Raw genomic sequence first — 21,542 nt, forward strand, 5'->3', positions numbered from 1 at the left:
ATTTTATATATTTCATTGTCTTTATAGAAAAAATTAGGGAAGAGTGTGATTTGATTCACTAATATGAAAAAAATAATCTCAAATTTTTAAAATTAATATTATCTTCATATATTTAGTAATAATTTGAAATACATGTATTTTTTTATAAGTTATCAAATTATTCCAAAAAATATTCATTTACTTGCGATGACATCTAAATCAATTGACAACTAGATTATTCTATGTAAACGTTTCAATTTATTTTAGATATCTTGTTATTATTATTATTTTATTATTTTAATTTTTTTTCTCTATAAATAAACACCTAGTATGATTTTTATTTAATTTCCAAAAAGTTTAGGAAACATTGTGAAAAAAATATATATTTAAATAAGATTAAAATATTTTATTTTATAGAATTTTAAGAGGAAATATTGTCCTATTTAATCATAATTACCAATTCAAAAAGTAATAAGGTTATTTATTAAATAATAATTTTAACAATATATAATTATTTTAATCATGATTAATTTATTTAATATAAAAATAATTATTTATGTATTTATTTTTATACTATATATCAAAATACAACCATATTGTAAAATATTTTATATCTGCAAAACTCTTACAATAATTTTCATTTTATATTGTATTAAACAATTATTAATATTATATAATAAATACAAATTTATTATTGATTTATTTATTATAAAAAATATTAATTTATTTTTAACTTATTAATACAAGAATAAACTACATTTCTTTCAAATTTTTACTTTATAATTTTTATAGAAAAATTTATCAAATAATAATAATAATAAAATATTAAAATAAATAAAAAAATTTACATAAAAGAACCTAGTTGTCAATAGATTTTGATAACATGACAAATAAATATACATTTTTTTAGAATAATTTGATGACTCATTAAAAAGTGTATGTATTTTAAATAGATGAAGATATTACTGATTTTAAAATATTGAGGTTTTTTTTTCTATATATTTTTGTATTAATGAATCAAATTCTATTTTTTCCAAAATATTTAATAATTAGAAAATTAAACAAAATAATAAACAAGAATTAAATTTTACTTGTACCTCTACATTATAAACATGTTACAATTAAAATTAAATAATTAAATTAATTTAAAAAAATAAAAATGTTAGTTGTGCCTAAATATTAAAAATATTTATCTGTCCAATACGATTCAAGTTGGCCAAACCAATACGTCCTAGTTCCATCCATGTCATTGGTAATCTTCATAATAAAATAGTTATTAATCATATTTAGACTATGATGCTTAAAACGGTAGCGTTTCAATAAGCTTCAAAACGACACCGTTCAGGCAGCCTTCTTCACCACCTCCAAGTTCTCGAAACGGCGGAACTCATCGAAGTCTGCAGTCAGTCCTATACAATGCGAGCTCTGCTCTGCCGGCGACTCTCTCGATCTCTCTACGAAACCGCGGCTTCATCATCATCATTTTCTTCTTCTTTTACTTCTTCTTCATCATCATGTTTTCGTCGGCTCGGATTCAGAACTCTAAGCTCACTCACATCGTCGTCAAACCACACGCCTCTCTCTCGAACCCTACTCGCATCATCCCCGTGGTCCGCCACTCAACTGCGCGGCGCCAAGTTTCTCGGCTCCGATGTAAGTTTCTTCAGCATTCTTCCAATGGTCGCATCAAATCTATGCTGTGTTGGCTGCTTTTAAAGAAATAAATGAAATTTTTGAGGTCATTTTGGGATTTGGAGTGAAATCGAATCCTTTGCTTTCGAAGATTTTGGGAAGAACAGAGATCGCAGTTGTGTTGATTGTGGAATTATGGATATGCGCGTTTTTTTTTTCGTTTGAGTTGAATGGTTGAAGCATGTGTTACGATTGAGCTAAAATTGTATTCTGGCTCAGTTCATTTTAATTGTCGGTCTGGGAATTGAAAATTTATTCGTGAAGATTTTGAAAACCATGATACGTGGCATCTGAGGAATCAGGATATTGAGCATGATTCTCAGAAATTTTTTAATGAAAAAACGGTGATGCTATTGAAATATTTGTTTGTGATTGACGTTCTATTATTTTTGTGAATCAACGGATTGAGTTTTGAATCTTACGACTCATGTAGCCAAAATTCATGAAATGATCATGTCCATATCTATGTTGCTTGTCATCATTTTCTGTTGCTTGTTATGTATGTAGATTGGGGTTTGACTAACCCACACTTTTGGCATGACATTTTGCTAGGTTAGTAATGAATCATGCAATGCAACCAGAACCAGATGGGTACTTCTGTTTGATGGGTTCTCTCATGTGGTTCATTTGGTGAGGAGGAAATTAGAAGGAAAGGGGGGAGATTTGGTTTTAAAATGCCAATTCACTTGTTTGGTATGGACAAAATCATCAAAAGGAGAGGATTGGAAAGGGTATAAATTCATGGGTTCAGCATGTTGAGTTCAGCTGAAAAGTGGGCAGGATTGTGCGAAGGAAAGCTTTTTAAATGATATTAAAAGTATATTCAAGTGGTTTCTAAATTTTATTTTTAATTTTTACTAGTTAACATTTTTGTAACATTAGGAATAGAAGATGTCAAAGATTAATTCCCTCCATTTTGGTCTTTTTTCCCAAGGCCACACAGGACAGAGGAAACGAAGGGTCATCAGTCATCTCATTGCCTTTCCTTTTCATTCATTTCCTTTTGGTTCTTTTTGAATTACTTCTGCAAACAGAGTGAATATTAATCAAACACGAACTATCAAAAACTTTTGAGAGTGATGTTTTTTGGAAGATGCTTTAACGAGATGGCTAGAACTCATTAAGACAAGCTGAACATCATGAACCTGATATACCGAGTGAAACCTGTGATCCCAATAATCTAACAAACTCGACAAGTCTGATTGCTTTGAAGTAAGGTCCTAGTGATTATTGATACTGCTTAGGGCTCATGGAATTTTATTTCATATCTTGTTACCAAATAGATTTAAAATTCAGCTGTGATGGAATTCTTGTGCATTATATTGCATTTTTTTTCTTTTCTGTTAGTTGAGGTATGTTACACTGGAGCTTTTTCAATTTGGTCACAGGTCAGACCTGGAAATTGCATCAGAAGAAAAGGTTACGTTGCAGTTACACGAACCAATCTGAAATTGAATTCTCTCCTAAAATTATATATACTAACGATAATTCATTTTGGTTTCTTGTAATTTGGGGATCTAACTTGCTTCAGGACGCATATACCAGGTAATTAGTACCGTGTCCTGTCTTCTTATCCTGCTTGTTTCCTGTTTAAGAATAATATTTGTAGCATTTTTTTATGTAATGTAATTCTCTTGGACATAAACTTGGTTTAGGTTTTAAAAGCACAACACACACAGCATGGAAGAGGAGGAGCAACAATACAGGTTTGTTTCGATCCTGTCATGTTCGTAACATTTTTATGATCTACTAATTCAAATTTCCTCTGGATTTGAATACATATAATTACAGTGAAACTTATGGAAGGGTATGCTCTTTTCTTGCCTTTTCCTTATCATGTCAAACAATTTTTATTTTTTTTTGATAATCGAGGAACTTTCCATGGTCAAGCCCTTAGGACTCTCCATGGAGATCCAAACCTCGGGATTGATCTCCCTGCAACAACTAGTACTAGGTAAATTCAGGGTATCATTAGTGGCGAGATTTGAACTTAGGATCATGTACCACTTACTAAGACCACATTTCCCAGTATTCGCCTTGACCAATTGGGCTACCCTAACAGGTCCTTATCATGTCAAACATGCAAACTTCAATTTATCTAATTTCAAATATAAAACCAGGTTTGCAGCAATGTCTTGGCGCTAAGAACCTTGCTATAAACGTTTAGCGTACTGGTGGCCTATGGTTCTAATACCAGTTTGATGCAAAAAGGCCTTAGTGACTTGAGGTCTCTTAATCTCAGGTTAATTGGTTCCCACTCGAAGTTAAAGACTGTAAAATCAATGAAAACAACAAATGGTACAAAAGAAATTAAAGAAAAAGATGTAAACAAACTTTTTGAAGAGGCTAAAAGTGGAGAGGTTGCCAATGGAGGGGTTTGAGAAGGAAATTAGTTCCCTTATGAGAAAATTGGAGTCAAGAAAAGGTCGTGGGGGGAAGAAGAAATCGTTGTCGGTTACTCATTTGAAGAGAGCTTTGTAAACTTGATTGTTCGGTCAAGTTTAATTGCTCACCTCTCTCGGCAAGGGGAAAAGGGAGGGGCAGTGGGGCTCTAGTGTCTCCTTTTGTATGAGGTTGTTTTATTCATTTCCAGTTGGGTTGCGAGGGTTGGGATTCTAGAGGTTTATGGGGTTCTTTTCTAGGCTTCTGGGGTCTTTTTTGGTCTGGGTAGTGTTTTTTAGCACTGTGTGGTTTTAAGGGGTAGGTGTTTTCTCTTTTTCTAGTCTTATGGCTTGTATTGTATACTCAGTGTGTACATTGTCGCACCTTTATGCTAGCACTTTTTAATATATTCTCTCTTTTACTTATCAAAAAAATATGTAATTGGGATAGACTCTTTTTGGAAAATGGTGTTGGAGATTTGCTTTTGAGAACGAGTCTTTACGGAAACAAGTGATTGTAGGAAAATATGGAGGGGAAAAGGGAGGTTGGTGTTCTGGTGCTTCAAGGGAAGGTTACGAAGTGGGGTTGTGGAAGGCGATTAGGAAAGAGTGGATGGAGTTTAGCAAAAGGGTGGGTTTTAAAGTGGGGGATGGTAGAAGAGTGCAGTTCTGGAAGAATAGGTGGCGTGGAGAGGATTCCTTGGAAGAGGTTTTTCCAAGTTTGTACTCTCTTGTCTCCTCCAAAGATGCTTGGGTAGCTCAGTTGTGGGATCAATTTGGGGAAGTGGGTCACTGGAACCCTGTATTCACAAGACTTAACAATGATTGGGAAATGGAAGAGGTGGAAGTTTTTTTTAGAAGGTTGCACAGACAAGTGCTTAGAAGGAACAATAAGGATGTCATGTCTAAGGTCTCTTTACAGTTAAGTCCTTTTACTCATAGCTAGTTCCTTGCAACAGTAGAGAGTTCCCTTGAAGCATAGTTTGGCACCCTTGGGCTCCGAAGAGGGTCAACTTTTTTGCTTGGGAAGCTATTTGAGGGAGAATTCTAACTATGGATCAACTAAAAAGGAGGGATTAGATTTTACCAAGTAGGTGTTTTTTGTGTAAAGTGGAAAAAGAATCAACAAATCATGTGCTTATTCACTGTCCCAAGGCAGGTATGATTTGACACCTTATTTTTGCTATTTTTGGTGTTTAGTGGGTTATGCCCAATTCTATCAAGGAAACCATACTTAGTTGGAATGACTCATTTGTTAGGACGAAAAGAAAAAAGGCGTGGAATGTAGCCCCTTTATGTTTATTTTGGACCTTATGAAAGGAGAGAAACATAAGAGTCATTGAAGATACCAAACTAGCAGGTTAAGCTATTTTACGACTTTTTTTGTACATGTTTTCAGATTGGGTTAGGGTGCATATAGGTTGTACATCGTGGTCCATATTTGATTTCATTGATTGTTTAGGATGTAAGTAAGGGGGTGATTTTTTGTTCTTCTTTTTCTTTTTGCCCTTGTTGCCTTATATACATCGTGTATTATTTCTTAATATAATTGCTTTACTTATTAAAAAAAAGGATAGTGGAAAAGGAGTAAGGCTAAATCAAACTTAGGGATCAACACTTGGGGCCAGCGGGTATGAAAACCTTAGCAGGTTTTTGAAGGAATGAATGTACAGCTTGAAGTAATTCTTGTATTTGAAAAGCTTTGAAGCGGATGAAACCAAAGATTTTGCTTTTATTCTAAATATTATCATGCATTGAGTTGTTGCTATCGAAAGAAGACAACAAAAATAAAAAAATAAAAAAGGTGAATTTTATAACAGCTCCTAAGCTTGGAAAGCTTGTTGGGAGAAGACATTGGCTTTAGATCAACTTTTGAGGAGAGGATGGTCTTTGACAAACAGATGTTTGTATGTTACCTTTGTAAAAGGGAGATGGAATCTATTGATGACAACCTTCTTCATTTCCTTAAAGCTAGGGAGTTGTGACGCTTGCTATTTTCTTTATTCAGAGTTGTTTAGGTCCTTCCTTTTTAGGTTAGGGAGACCCTCTTAATTTTGCATGGCTCCTTCATGGGAAGAAAGTGCAAGAAGGTTTGGCAAGCCACTCCGTTATGTATATTTTAGATTTTGTGGAAGGCAAGAAATCGAATTTTCTTTGTTCAAAGTCGTTTAGGTCCTTCATTTTTCAGTTAGGGAGACCCTCTTAATTTTGCATGGCTCCTTCATGGGAAGAAAGTGCAAGAAGGTTTGGAAAGCCACTTCGTTGTGTATATTTTAGACTTTGTGGAAGGAAAGAAATTGAAAAGCCTTTTAAAACGTGGAGCAATTAGCTCAATCATTAAAGAACTCTTTTGTTAAAAATTTGTTGACATGGGTTAAAATGTACATAACCAAAGGATCAATGCCTTTAATCGATTTTGTAAATTGTATGGGATCTAGATGAGGAAAGGTGCAATTTGTTTCCCCTTTTCTTGGCTATGCCTTTTGTTATCCTTTGTATGTAACCTATGTACCTTGGTGTAGAGATCTTTTTAATATATATCTTCTCCTTTCATACTTATAAAAAAACTCAGGTGACATGTAAACTGGAATTAAAAAATTATTTAAAACTTAAATGTAGAATTTAAGTTGGAAACTTTACTTCAAAGACTAATTACTAACAATGAAGAAATATCTTGAATCTTTAACATGAAAATATTAATAACAATAGTTAACTTTAGAACAACCATATTTGATGAAATCATGGCAAAAACCACCCTTGTTGTTCAGATTTTACATAAGATATTCTTAAAGTGATTTGAGTTTAAGTTAATACAACCTAACCTTATCCTCAAATGAGAGCATCCTTGCTTTCTCGCTTCACTGACCTTGAACAAATCCTTAGATAAGATATTATGTTTCCATTTTCATTCTTGAATCTTGATTCACTTTTGATTGTAATTGTTATATCTTGGATGGCTAATACATGATACAGTGGAATTGTGAGTGCCATATTTTCCATAGATGTTTAGTTTTATATTGCACAATCTTCATTCATCCATAATAGAGTTTGAAATTTCATTGGTTCTTTTGTTCATTGAAAAGTGAATCCCATTTTGTTCATTACAGGTGGAGCTCCGTGATATTGATAGTGGAAGCAAAGTAAATGAAAAGTTTCGTACTGATGAGACTATTGAAAGTATGCACATCAACTTGTCAAGGTTTTGCTGCAAATTTCTATGAAAATTTGCATTTATTGTTGTATAGTATATTCTATATTTGGAGTTTATGTTAAACTCAGTGACAATGACCATGTTTTCTAAAACATATTTTTTAAAATTGTTTTCAAGTTAAAGAATAAAAAAAAGTTTTTTTAATATTTTTTAAACAAATGGATGTTCAGAAAAAAAATTTAAAAACACTTTTCAAATCACAAAAATAAAAAAACTTGTTAGGATAAATAAATTTTAGCTGTTTTAAAAAATAATTTTTATTTTGATTTTGTAAATTTTTTTGTAAATTTAATTTATATAATATTAATTAAATATAATTTAAGTCTTATTAAAAATAAAAATAGTTTTTTGATTACAAATAAATATTTTTAGTAAAATATGAATAGTAATAATTTGATAAAATATAATTTTTTTTTATTAAAAAGATGGTGATATTTTAGTATATATTATAAAGTATGGATATTAACATCCTCATAAAGGCATGATTTCTTTTTTTTTTTTTGTTAAAAATGAATAATAATAATTTAAAAATAATAATGGTTAATAATATTTTATTGAAAACGAATTTGAAAAAAGGAAATTTTATTTTTTGTAATATGCAAATAAGCTAAGTTTTTCATTACATGTCCACATGTAATATTTAAAAATAATAACGGTTAATAATATTTTATTTAAAATGAATTTGAAAAAAGAAATTTTAGTTTTTGTGATATGCACATAAGCTAAGTTTTTTCATTACATGTCCACATGTAATATTTAATTACATATAAAGTATTTTGGACTAGTTTTGATTTAGTCTGTAATTAATTGGGGCAGTTCCTTAAATTTAAATTTTGAATTATTCTTAAAACTTAGTATATTCATCGTAGCATTAAGTGTTGCTTGATTTGGTCTCACTTGATTTAGAATTTGTTTGCCTTATGAAAAAATTTTAGAAAGTATAATTGTGTACAAAAGAAAAACAGTAGATTCATGATTTATTTTGGACCAGTTTTGGTATATTATTTTCTAATATTGATTGGGTATATTTTTGAGTTCTAAATTAATTCTAAAAATTATTAAACTCATAAATAGATCTAACAGTATTATGAATTTTCTCATTGGACAAATGAACTTCAAATCAAGTTTTAGTCCGCAAATTTCTAGTTGTGATTGGGTCCTTTTTTGAATTTTGAATTATTTTTTAAAATTAATAAATTTGTTCAAAAGTTTTTTTATTTATTTATTTTTATTTGAAGTCTATTTGTCCTGTGAGATGGGTCGTTTTTTGATTTCAAAATTATTTTTAAAAATTAATAAATTTGTTAACAAGTTCAACACATTAAGTTTTTCTTTATTTGGAGTCTATATGTCTAGCGAGAGAATTGGGAAAAGTATGGTTCTACATAGAAAAGAAACAATTTAGTTAGTTTGGACCCATTTTTGTTCATAAATATTCTATTACTAATTGTGTTAGTTGGATCGGTATTTGAGTTTCAAATTATTTTAAAAAATTACTAAACTAGTTAATAAATTCAACGCATTAAGTTTTGCTTGATTTGAAATTTATTTGTTTGATTAAAATAAAAAATAAAAAAATAAAAAAACCTTAGAGAAGTTAAAGGAAATTAAGAAGAACATGTGTGATTCAAAGATAGATCATATTTGAAGATTTTGGATTTTGGTTGGTGGAGAGAGAATGAAAGAAGAAAGAAGTCATGTTCTACTTTATTTTATCTTTATGGTTTTTTTTTAATCATTTTTTTATTTCTCCATGTTTTTTTTATTGTTCTTAGAAATTGGTGAAAACAACTTGTTATCTAAAAACTATTCTCTATTTCGCGCTTTTTTTTTTTTTTAAATGGTTTCCAGTGAACAACGTCCAAACAAAGCTACAAATTTTTAGAAACTACTTTTAATTCACACCACCAAACAAACTTTATGTTTCTTAAAGTGTTTTCTGCATCATTTTTCTTTTAATAGATGAGACTTTTCTGCATCTATGTTATGAGATTGTGAAATTTCATGTACCTAGGATCCCAATGCTTGAGATCTTCATATCAATCATGTATTTGCACATCTGCTAAGGAAATTTAAAAAGCTCATTCTTTAGCACAAGATCCACCCATTTTAGCTAGAATTCAGCTTCCCTATTGCTATTAATATGATATGCTGCTGCAAGAAATGGTAACATCAGCACATTGTAACCCTTAAGTATATTGGATAATTCAAGTTGCTTCCATGATGGTGGGTTTTTAAGTTGTAATATCAACTCATCCTAGAATCCTCAACTTTACCATTTTGGCTTGGTATTGTGCTTCCTTGCTACTACTACTTGAATGTGACTCATAGCTGATCACCATGTAAGAAACTAAGTTGCTTCCCTAGTTTAGGCTTCGTAAGCTGATACAAGCTTACACCAAACCCTGTTGGTGGGGTGGTATGTCATTCTATCTCACTGTTAGTTTCAGAAACAACACGCCATTTAGCTATGTTGGAGGGAGGAATGGAGGGATGAGATTAGGTGACCTATCCTTAGGTTCAACTGGACCCACACAGTGACCGATTTAATTTGTTTAACCTTATTCATTTACTTTGAAATAGGACAGGATAGGCTCCAAGACCAATTAAATATCACCTGGTACCTTGCACCTTAAGTAGCTAAGTCTGTGAATGGATTTGAATGAATCTCGCAGGCATCACATGACTTTTATAGGACCAACATGACTGACCAAGAGTTATCCTATTTTGATTGGGACCATTTGTAACTCACAACATGCCATCTAACAGTAGGTCAATTCCATAACAATTTAAGGTACCTGTTGCCTACTTTTATTAGGCTGTTAACAGTTTATTCTGTTACCCAACTTGCTTAACAGTTTCACTTTGATACAATCTGAATCTATAAATGCTCTTTGACAGTGGCCTTTTCCACATATGCGCAAGTCTGTTAGACTAATCCCATTTGGTGTGCTCCAGGTGTATTTGTTGAGGAAAAATCTTTCTTATATTTGTATACTGATGACGACAGCATAGTGCTGATGGAGTAAGTTCTATTGGGTGTCTTATTATGCTTCACATTATATGCAGTTGTAAACATAGACAATCAAAATGTCCCAACTTACTGAATGTGGTTCTCTTTTTATATAAATCAGGCCTGGCACATTTTCACAAATGGAAGTCTCAAAGGACTTGTTTGGCAAAGCTGCTGCATATCTAAAAGGTAAAATTTTAGGACCGGGCATCTAATTGAGCTTGTTTTATTTGGTGATTTTATCTATGCTATTATATAAAACCAGAACTTCTGAATCTGGCTTAAATTCCTTCCTCCTAATGACCCTAATTAGTTGATTGACTAAAAAGATGGTTCGAGGCGATTTCAGGGTTAAAAGTGAATAGGGATAAAAGTGAGGTGATCCCTGTAGGAAGGGTTGACTATCTAGAGAATATCGTCTCTGTTTTGGGGTGTAGAATTGGGAATCTTCCCTCCTCTTATTTGGGACTTCCCTTGGGTGCTCCTTTCAAATCTCCAAGGGTGTGGGACGTAGTGGAGGAGAGATTCAGAAAGCGCTTGTCCTTGTGGAAGAGACAATACCTTTCCAAAGGGGGAAGACTTACCTTGATAAAAAGCACCCTCTCAAGCCTCCCGATTTACCTAATGTCTCTCCTTGTTATTCCGCAGAAGGTGTGTGCAAGACTTGAAAAGATCCAAAGAGACTTCTTGTGGGGCGGTGGCGCTTTAGAGAAGAAAACGCACTTGGTAAAGTGGAGCGCGGTTTGTACTGATATGAGACAAGGAGGCTTGGGTATTCGCAGTCTTGCAGCCCTAAACAAAACCCTGCTTGGGAAATGGAACCGGAAATTTGCTATAGAAAGGAATTCTTTGTGGAAACAAGTAATTGTAGACAAATATGGGGAAGAAGAGGGAGGATGGTGTTCTAAAGAAGTGAGGGGTGCCTATGGTGTGGGATTGTGGAAAGCCATCAGAAAAGATTGGGAAATCATTCGCTCAAGATCCCGCTTTATAGTGGGGAATGGGAGGAAGGTCAAATTTTGGAAGGATTTGTGGTGTGAGGACCAAGCTTTGAAGGATGCCTTCCCCAACTTATTTAGATTGGCGATCAATAAGAATCAATGGGTATGTGATGCTTGGGAAGAGGAAGGAGAGGCGGGTAGCTGGAATCCTTTGTTCTCAAGAAGCTTTAATGATTGGGAAATGGAAGAGGTGGAGGGCTTGCTCCAAAAAATACACCCCCTGGTTTTGCATAGAGATGTGGAGGATGCTTTAAGCTGGAAGATTAGTAAGAACGGATCCTTCTCTGTTAGATCTCTCTACCGATCCCTCACAGCTACCTCTAATGAATCTTTTCCTTTGAGCATCATTTGGAGATCTTGGGCACCCATGAGAGTTAGCTTTTTTGCTTGGGAAGCGTCTTGGAACCGAATTTTGACTACTGATCAGCTTAAAAGAAGGGGCTGGATACTTCCAAATAGATGTTATTTGTGTAAAATGGAAGAGGAAACTAGTGACCACTTGCTCCTATTCTGCAAGAAGGCTACAATGTTATGGAGCTTGCTTTTCTCCCTTTTTGACGTGCAGTGGGTCCTGCACTCTTCAATCAAAAGGAACTTGATGGCTTGGCATGGTGCTTCTGTGTGTAAGGGAAAGGAAAAAGCTTGGAGGGCGGCTCCCCTTTGTTTAATGTGGACATTATGGAGGGAGAGAAATGATAGTGTTAAATGACAATGAACGTACCGACCAAGCTCTAAAACTCTCTTTTTTGTACACTTTTGTGAATTGGTGTAGGGTATATTTAGAGTCTCATTCTTTGTCCTTGTTTGACTTTATTGGCTTTTGTCTAGATAGAAGAAAGGTTTTTCTTTTTGGCCTAGCTCCTTGGGCGTTTTGTATACTTCGTGTGTACTCTTCTCGCCTTTCTAGGCTTTTATAATACATCCTCTTATTTGCCTATCAAAAAAAAAAAAAGTTGATTGACTAAAAAGTGTCAAATGTGTGCATTCATAATACTTAAATCTATAGCATTGTTAAGCTTTTCAGCCATCATGGCACAACCATAACTAACTCTTCTAGCCTCATCAAAGTTTACATTGCTTCCACCACTATCACTGCTGCTATCATCTCTGTGACCCTAATATACCATAGAAGCAGCATGATCTCCCCATGCTAGCCAAGCAAGTTGTGCTCAACTTGAAGACCAATAGCCACGCTGCAATGGTGCCACCTCCCTTATGAGTAGCATTTATCTATTTCTTTTTATCTTTCTTTTTTTGTTCTCTATAGTAATTCTATATTCAAAACCATTCAATTCAATATACTTTGCCTTTTGTTTTTCCCCTTTCCATAAGTGCAATTGACAATGGTGTACTATATCGCATGCATGTGATGCTTATTCCCTGTCTGCTAGGGGAACTGGTTTCAATTTTGAAAGAATCTTCCTCTTTTGTTACATTTTAGTAGAAAGTGGATGACATGTTTGCAGAGACATACGAGGAATCAATTGTAGTTACCAAAAGTGCATTTGGGTAAGGAGCTATACTTCCTTTTTAATTCATACATTTTCTGGAGTTTTTGCTTCAAAAAGGTCAAACTAAAATATTTCATTAGATCAGGACAATAGCTTTTCTTGGATTATTGGAATTTGGAAGCATTTTTATTAGGGACGGCAATCATTTCAGATAACTACTCTTCATTGCTAAAGTTAGCAATAAATTGCTTACTCTTCCTTTTCCTTTTTGGGTATAAATGAGAATGTTAGCATATTATCAAACCCAGAACTACCTATCTACCCTAACATAACATGGTGTGGTGTAATATTTTACCTCTGTACAGTATTTTTCCTCCATGTAAATGTGTAATTTTTGTGCTGTTTTCTTCACTGATTAATCATCATTGACTCCCACAGTAAGGTATATTTAGCAAGCTAAAATGTGATAGTTTATGGTGAACAGATGACATGAAAGTTACACTGCATTTATGTGATGGAAAGCCAACATCTGCATCAGTTCCAAAACGCGTGACATGCACTGTTGTGGAAGCACAAGTGCCTGTGAAAGGGAGTACAGCCACACCTCAGTATGTTTCAACATTCTCAGATATTTATTCACATATAGATGCCCTTCATCCTTAAGTTCAACTCTCTACCTGCTGCTCGCTACCTTCTCTCTCATTTTTGCTCGTGAAATTACTGGGATTCTAACTAGTGCATATAACTGGCTTTACCAATTCTTTAGCTGTCAAACTGATCTGATTGTGATAAGACTCCTGCTACCAAAATATTGATGGTGAGAACCAGCGTTTATCATCATATTTATATATTTCTTTTGAGTTGTGTGGAATATGTACAGCTTAGCTGAGGAAATATATAATTGTAGTCAAATTGTATGTAATTTAAAAATCATTCAAATACAGTCCTGCATGCACCAAAGCAAACACAAAGGAACCATCCTCCACACTTCAGGATGGCACTTCCTCCAAAATCTACCATGTCAACTGAACAACGAGTCTGTCATGTACAAAGGCATAATCCAAGAAAACCAATCAAAGAGAACACAAGATGCCACCAGATGTAGGTCTTCCCCCAATGAATGAGGATATGTTTAGCTGATTCTTCTTCCCACCTAAGCTACCACAGCAGATAGCTGATTCCTCTTCCCTCTTAAACTAAACTAAAAGAACACAAGATGTCACCTAATGTGGCTCTTCCCACATTGAATTAGGATATGTTCTTCCCGCTTAAGCTATCCACTGCAGTTAGCTGGTTCCTTTTCCCGGTTAAACCAAACAAAGAGAACATAAGGTGCCCCAAATTTAGGTCTTCCATAATGAATAAGGATATATTTAGTTGATTCCTCTTCCCACTGAAGCTAACTACAGCCGTTAACTTAGGATCAACTCCTAATCAACTTGTCAACTATCGAAATCTTCTCCATACTGCCCCTAAGAAAAGATACCAACCTTTAGAGGAGCTCTTGAACCCTAAAATTCTTTCATTGGAAACACTAACGAGGTTCCTAGAGATAAAGAATTATAGAAGGATTTAAGATAGGAATGCTTATTTTTGGTGCACCTCCACAGCATACTATCTGAAGAACCCTTTCTCACTCTCATTAACTGAGTATGGTCTCCAGCTCCTAAGAAAGTTCCTTTGAAAACAATGGTTTTGATGACGTGACCGCATCTCCATTAGCCCAAACATGAGCCACTCTAGTATTTCAGTGAGAAGCAAATACCAAACAAACTAGTGAAAGTGTATTTCAACATCCTCATACACCAAACATAAATCCAAATTTGAATCTTTAACCATCATTTACTCAATTCTTTGTTTCAATGGAAAAGTTTTCCCACCTTCTTCTAATTGCGTCTCAAAGGCCAACTCATCTCCTTGAAGCACCAACCACCTTCTATTTCATCAATTTTTTGTGAATGGCTTTACTCCACACAAAAATACTCTCCTTGGGGAATTTCTATGTTGGACTACCATTTTAAAAAATAAAAAAATAATAAAAAATAAATTAAAAAAAACTAAGTTTTAGGATTTAGGTCACAATGTATATCATGCTCTCCAAACCTTGCACAACCATTTCTATGAAATGATTTTCCTTTGCAAAAAAATCCTTTGCTTAGAGAATTCCTACATTCAACTCCAATTTTCCTAAAAGTCTAAGTTTAGGATTTGGATCCACAACAAATATCATGTTTTTTGACACCTTCTCTCACAATGTGGTCTTATACCTGCACATGGACAAACACGGGAGGCCATGGGCAAACAAACCATAGACAATCCTTTAGGCTTACACTCTCTCCATGTGCCCATGGGCAAACAACCTTCCTTTAGGCTTACACTCTCTCCATGTGCCCATAGGCAAACAACCTTCCTTTGAGTTTACACATGGGCTCAAAAATAAATTAGGATAAATGAACATATGGCGAGGTTCAAACACTTGACCTCCTATCAAATGAGACTTTGATACCATATTGCACTAAGTTTTAGGATTTGGGTCTGCAATGTATATCATACTCCAACACTTCATAGTCACTTGCCCAACAAGAGTCTCCTAATTCCTAATAACCTTTCTTCTTATTAAAGCAAACCATAAACCACTTTACTAGTGACACTTTTTCTCCAAAGACCATCCCAAACCACTAAACCAACACCAATGCCCCATGGATAAGCTCTCTTTTTTCCAATAAACTTTATAACTGGACACCACCTCAAAGCAAAGCAGAATGCATCTCAAACTTGTCTGACCAAACAGATGGTAAAAAAATTTTGCATAATAATTATGAGATCTCAACCTGCCCATTGGTTAGAGTGAATGCTAGCATGTGTGGTAGAGGCTCACAGTCCAAGGTTTGATTTCATCCGCTGGTGTTGAATGCCTTGGATTAGCAGGTGCTGGTTGTGGCGGGCACAGTCAACACCCCAAGGTTTGAGTCCCCATGGAGAGTCCCAAGGGCTCGGCCATGGAAGGTTCCTTTGTTATCAAAGAAAAAAAAAACTATGAGATCTCAACCTCCTCACCACCTCACTCAACTTTAAAGCCCTTGGTAAGACCTCGCTCACCACCTTATCCATGAAGTAATGCATGGCTTCAATCACAATAACAGAAAAGGTAAGAGGTCTCTTGCATCAATTCCCTCAAACTCTGTCAAAAGCCTGCTGGTGTTGTTTGAAGCCTTTTTATTTGATTTGTAAACACCATCCCATTACACCATAATTGACAAACACATTACATACATATTTTTTTATGTGTGTTCATGCTTGTATTATTGTTTGAAAATGCTAATAAAAATATTATATTACAAGAACTAAAGGTGCTTATCTTTGATCTCATTTCTCTTCAAGCATTGATCTTGGAGTTTGCTATAACAGTTTAGTATGTTCAGATGACTATTGGTTTCAAAGCTTTTCTCTTTCTTAGTCATTTGCTCAATGATTTGCCTGTTGCTTGAAAAATTCTCCCTATATTTTTCTTACATACAGGTATAAAAGGGTTTCGCTGGACAATGGCCTTACAGTGTTGGTAAGTTAATTGTAAATTATTGCATCAATTCGTATCCAATAATTATCTGAGTTCATAATGTGTTTTTCCAAGGTTCTTTAATATTTTATTTAGTATCCCTGTACGTTTGAGGTATAGATATCATGTTCTACTTTTTCTTGGGTGATAGCTATTGAGAACTTCTTTAACCCCTGAAATTGACAGTGATAGCCTGGGGAAAATTTTGAAAGAAACAGAAAAAATTATGCAAACAAAACTTTTGGATTTGTGTGGATTTTGAGGAACTTTAATAGAGCCTTGCTTTTAACTGATAGCATTCATTATGCAAACAAAACTGATGGCATCCATTATCTACCCCCTGTATGGCCCCTTGTTAGGCACCTTCAAGATGAATCTTTGTTTACCAACCAAAAAAAATTATGTTTTATTCATTCTAATTTTACTTTTCTGAGAGTGTGTGCTATGGGAAGATTTAGATTTTAGTTTGACAGAAATTTCTTCTCTCAAAGACATAACAATTATAGTTAAATATTGCTTGCTTGCTGATGGCTTGCTTCAGAGTTATACATATAGAGTAACATTGACAGATTGTTTTAATGTAAACACGGGAAACTATATCTTGTAAGTTTTAGTTGTTGACCAGCAGGGAGTTTGAGAATGTGGAGCTCTCATTTGTTAAACTTAATTTGTTATCTGCTCTTCCTAAACCGACAGTAGAAGAGAAAAAGGATCTCATTATTTCATGGTATACAGCTGCATTCCTCTATTTTAGATGCTTTTTTATATTTGGAAGTGTCTTTAATTGCAATTTAGCACTTTGTATTGTGCACATATACTGTTGACAATCCTGCCATTCCATCAGTAGCACATTTTGTTCAATAGTATGTCCTTTTGTTACGAGACTGCTACAAATTGTTGAGATTTTATCTACTTCTAGTTAATCCTTGTCTACTTTCAAAATTCTGCAGGCACCACCTTTTGTCCTTGCTGGTGACTCAATAGTAATTGATACAACTGATGACTCTTATATCACCAGGTGATTTTTTATTTATCATTTTCTTTTCTTATTTTTCAAGATGTGCTCAACTTTTTATTAGGACCCCTGTCTCTTACTATTTTAGCAATTGCTCGTGTTGGTTTAGCATCTTTTACATGTTGAACAACTACTTGATGGATGGCCATGGTCAAAGTCTTATTTCCCAGTTGGAGGGTCATATGGAACAGTGTCAAATGGTGAAATAGGATATCTGTAGCCCAACCTAAGTAGGTGTCACCAAGGCTTTGTCAAATTATTGAGTCTTTGAGAAATCTCTTTTTGGACTGATGACTTTTGCTCGGTATCTTCTGGACAGACTATACTTGAATACTGATCTGGGAAGTAACACATTATTTATTATGCATTGGTTGCCTTTCCACTGTAGTTAGCTACCTCAAAGATATTTTGAGTGTAGGTTGACCTAAACCTTTAAGGTATTCAACAACTTGCCAAAGGCTATTTAAGAAGAATGCTTCAACAAAACAATTTCAGAGATAGGAGCGAAGACTTTCTGACTGGCTAATGTTGTTACAATGGTTTTTATATATTCTTTACAATGTTAATCATAATTAGGCCTTTCATTTGTAAATCACAACTCATGAGTTTTCAGCAATCATGAGAAATATTTTAGGTTTTAAATGGGCATTTTGGCTTTGATTTGTTATGTTACCGTTCTGTGTTGCATCAATGAAAACCTGAGTGCGTATCAGAAATGGTTCAGGGTTGTCTTTAAAGTAGCATGATTTGACCATTTTTCTCTTTCACATGCTGACCACTGTAATTGTTTTCCTTCTCCCTTTTCATTTTTATCTTTCTCCCAAATGCCCACCCGACTACCCCAGTCGGGTGGGCATTTGGGAGAATTTGGTTTGGCTATTATTACTATTGCTACTAATATTTCTTTGGATTCTCCCACAGGGCATAGGATGAATATTTGCGTCCTGCTTCGTGTTGAGCATCCTTGCCAGTATCTTTGGATGGACAGGCCATTTGAATCCTGGTATGGACAAAAGCTCAAATGAAGATCTATTGAAGTATGAGAAGTTTTAATCATTATGGTTTATAAACACATTATTTCCATAATCATGGAGTTAGATAATCAACAACACAGTTTTTTAGAGCAGAATAAAATGTTATACATTGTTATATTGTCGACAAATCCTCTGCTTACATTCACAAGTTGATGAGAAGAATGAATGTGAGCGTACTGTTCATTTATCAAGTTATTTAGTTGATTGATTGTGTCCATGATTGCAACCTACTTGGTATAGCATTTAATTTCTATTAGAAATGATTATTATTACAATGTGATTGAATTTAATATTTGATGATTATATTTTTAAAATGTTTTTACTAAGAATAAGGATTAATTATATAAAATTCTCCTTTCATGTATAGTTGTTTAAGGAAAGCATTGTTGTTCTTTCCCATTTTTTGAAACACAAACTCTTAGGCCTTGTTTAGGATAACTTTCTATTTTTTACTTTAACTTGAAGTAGAAACCAAAATCCTAATTTTTGAAGAATGATATTAGTATTATAATAGTTTTATCAAGCAATGAAAAAACTTTGGAAAATTATATTTGCATTCACCAAAACTTTATTTGCATCATCCTATATATACATCCATTTAAAAATTAAAAACTTATTAATACATCCAACCTACAATTTTGAAAAATACCCAAAATGCAATTTCCATTATTCACTCTTGAAAACTATTTTTTCTTCTTCTCTCTCAACCTATTTCTTCCTAATCATAAACTCTAGTTACAAATGATTTCCATTATTCATAACTAATTTGAATTTTTTTACACATTTTGTTTCAAACCATATAACATACAACATCGACATCTTTTAGGCCTTATTAATATATAAATTTTGACCAAAAAAAAATTGTAAAAATGGTTGAAAAATAATTAGGAAGAGTTTAGGAGTGAGAAAAAAAAAAAAAACCTTAACCCTATGGCGTCCAAAGCTAAAAGGTCGGGACATCTTAGAAATGTACAATTATACAATGCTTAACACTAATAAGAATGTCTAGATGTACATTTTCTAGCATTATTAGAGAGTTTTGGTAAACTCAAATATAATTTCCCAAAAACATTTTACATAACTCGAAATAGAACTTCCATGAGAATCAATATTTTTTTAACTTCAAATGAAACTCTTTATCAAATCATAATTTTTTTGAACAATATTAAATATTAAATATAAGAAGTACAAAAGCTCTTATTAAGTTCTAAAAAAGATTGCATTTAACTTCTACACTTTGCTTTTAGCATTTAAGAAGCTCTTAGACAGGGAGTTGGATGGGATTACATGAAGACTGCTTAATCTTAGATTATGGTTTTGGTTCTTCATTTTCTCCCCCTACCTATTGTTCTTAGTTAGTGCGTATGTTATCTCTCAAATGAAATTTGAGAAAGTTCATAGGTTGTCCTGTCAATTAGAACCAAAAGACAAAACTGATGTATAGGAAAAGATATTCGCAAAATGCCTACTCTCTAAACCAAAGTTTTTAAAGGCGAAAGAGTAAGACGAGACGTTTTTGTGTTCGTGAGGCGAGACGTTAAGGTGTAAGCTTTTTGAGCCTCACATTATATAATTAATTAATATTTTAAAATATATAAAATAAAATAGCATAAATAAAAACATGAAAACAGTTCATTAGAATCATAAATAAAAAAAAGCATACTAGTTCCTTACTTTCACAAAAAACCATAACAAAGTCATAAAATAGATTCTAGATTCAACTATATTAATAGTTTCAAACTTTAACAAAAAGTCATAACTAAGTCATGAAATAGAAAATAGAGTCAACCATAATAATAGTTCTAAACTTTTACAAAAAATCCATAACTAAGTCATGAAATAACAACTAGAGTAAATTGTTTCAACTTAAATCTTCCTCTCCAAGGTCATCATCATCCTCATCCAATGTATCAATAGTAGGAAAATGTCTACTATCATGTATTCTCATTTCATATAAATCTTAATCTTCATCAATTGGTGTCAAATTCAATTCCTTCTCTTTGCCTTTGCCTCCACTTGTACCTAGCATAAAGTATTAATTAGGTGTAAATATTATAAGTTTTTTTATTAAATTTAATAAAATTTATGACTTTAATTTTTGAGTACTTACTTGGTACTTCATTATGTTTCCTTTTGTAGGAATGTGAAGAAACCATGTGATCCGATGATGCTTGAGTCTCTTGAGAGTTGGATGACACAACTCTAATATCATAAACACTAAATAACCCATTATCTTGAAGCCAACAAAGATTAGGGAGAGGAGGGGATTTTCTTTCTCCGCAATCCATTCATCAACTGAATCAATTTCCTTTACCAAAATCGGATCAACATTTTGTTTCCTTTGTAGACTTTGCTCTCTCAATCTAGTGTTGTACCTTACATACACTAGAGCATTCAACCTTTGATGTTCAAGTCCATTTTTTTATTTTATTTTATGGATCTACAAATAATAAAAGAAACAAATTTATGTGTTAAAATGAAATAAAGTTCTCTAACGTTGAAATAGAAATATACGTATAAAAATTTACAAAAATAGAAGTATTACCGATTCAAATGTGCTCCAATTTCTTTCACATCCCGAAGCATTACAAGTAAGGCTAAGGACTCGAATAGCAAACTTTTGCAACTCCGGTGTTGAACCCCCAAAACGCATCTACCAACTTGTAGGACTTCTTAATGTTCGAGAATCAATTGCAATACGACTCTCAAATTCACCCATTGCTTGGTCATATGAGTCCAACTAAATGTCAGCTTTTAAACGTTCTTGATAATCCAACATCCTATCCATGCATTCAAATAATCCCTTCCTCACTTCATCAACATTAGAGAACTTATCTCCATACCGCAATTGATGATTAAGATAATAACCTGCTGCATGTAAAGATCGATGAAGTTGTGAAGTCTATCTTGCATCAATTTTTCTCCAAATTGGGCCATATTTTCTCTCCACGCCCCGATAATTAAATGCAATCTTCTCCTTAGCCGAATCCATCAACTCATAAATATAACCCATGGTTGGTCTTTCCTCTTAATCAACTTCTCTCAAGACACTAACTAAAGGAACAGTGGTCTTTATGCAAAAAGCAACATGAGGCCAAAAATTTGGATCGAACAACACTATACTTTCGAGTTTTCACACCTTCTACCTTTTTAGCCCATGTGCTTGAACACCATTTTTCTGAGGAGAACATTGCTATAAGAGCTTGCTT

General features: G+C 33.6%; 1 protein-coding gene and 1 long non-coding RNA gene across 2 annotated transcripts; one reads left to right on the forward strand and one right to left on the reverse strand.

Annotated features, from left to right (window-relative positions):
* The first annotated feature begins 1,302 nt into the window (after nucleotides 1-1,302).
* On the forward strand, nucleotides 1,303-18,550 carry LOC100267325 (uncharacterized). The gene is made up of 11 exons (XM_002285690.4): nucleotides 1,303-1,632; nucleotides 3,060-3,090; nucleotides 3,203-3,216; nucleotides 3,327-3,377; nucleotides 7,160-7,229; nucleotides 10,222-10,288; nucleotides 10,398-10,465; nucleotides 13,213-13,336; nucleotides 16,248-16,287; nucleotides 17,235-17,302; nucleotides 18,221-18,550. Exons 1-11 carry the CDS (start codon nucleotides 1,396-1,398, stop codon nucleotides 18,225-18,227), a joined length of 777 nt encoding a protein of 258 aa, XP_002285726.1. The 5' UTR covers nucleotides 1,303-1,395; the 3' UTR covers nucleotides 18,228-18,550.
* Nucleotides 18,551-20,100: 1,550 nt separating this feature from the next.
* Nucleotides 20,101-20,550, reverse strand: LOC109122808 (uncharacterized). The gene is made up of 2 exons (XR_002030310.2): nucleotides 20,444-20,550; nucleotides 20,101-20,355 (listed from the first exon to the last, which is right to left on the reverse strand). It is a non-coding gene; the product is annotated as an uncharacterized LOC109122808 (long non-coding RNA).
* Between the last annotated feature and the right edge of the window lie 992 nt (nucleotides 20,551-21,542).

Source organism: Vitis vinifera, chromosome 6, assembly GCF_030704535.1.
Source record: "Vitis vinifera cultivar Pinot Noir 40024 chromosome 6, ASM3070453v1".
NCBI classification, from domain to species: Eukaryota; Viridiplantae; Streptophyta; class Magnoliopsida; order Vitales; family Vitaceae; genus Vitis; species Vitis vinifera.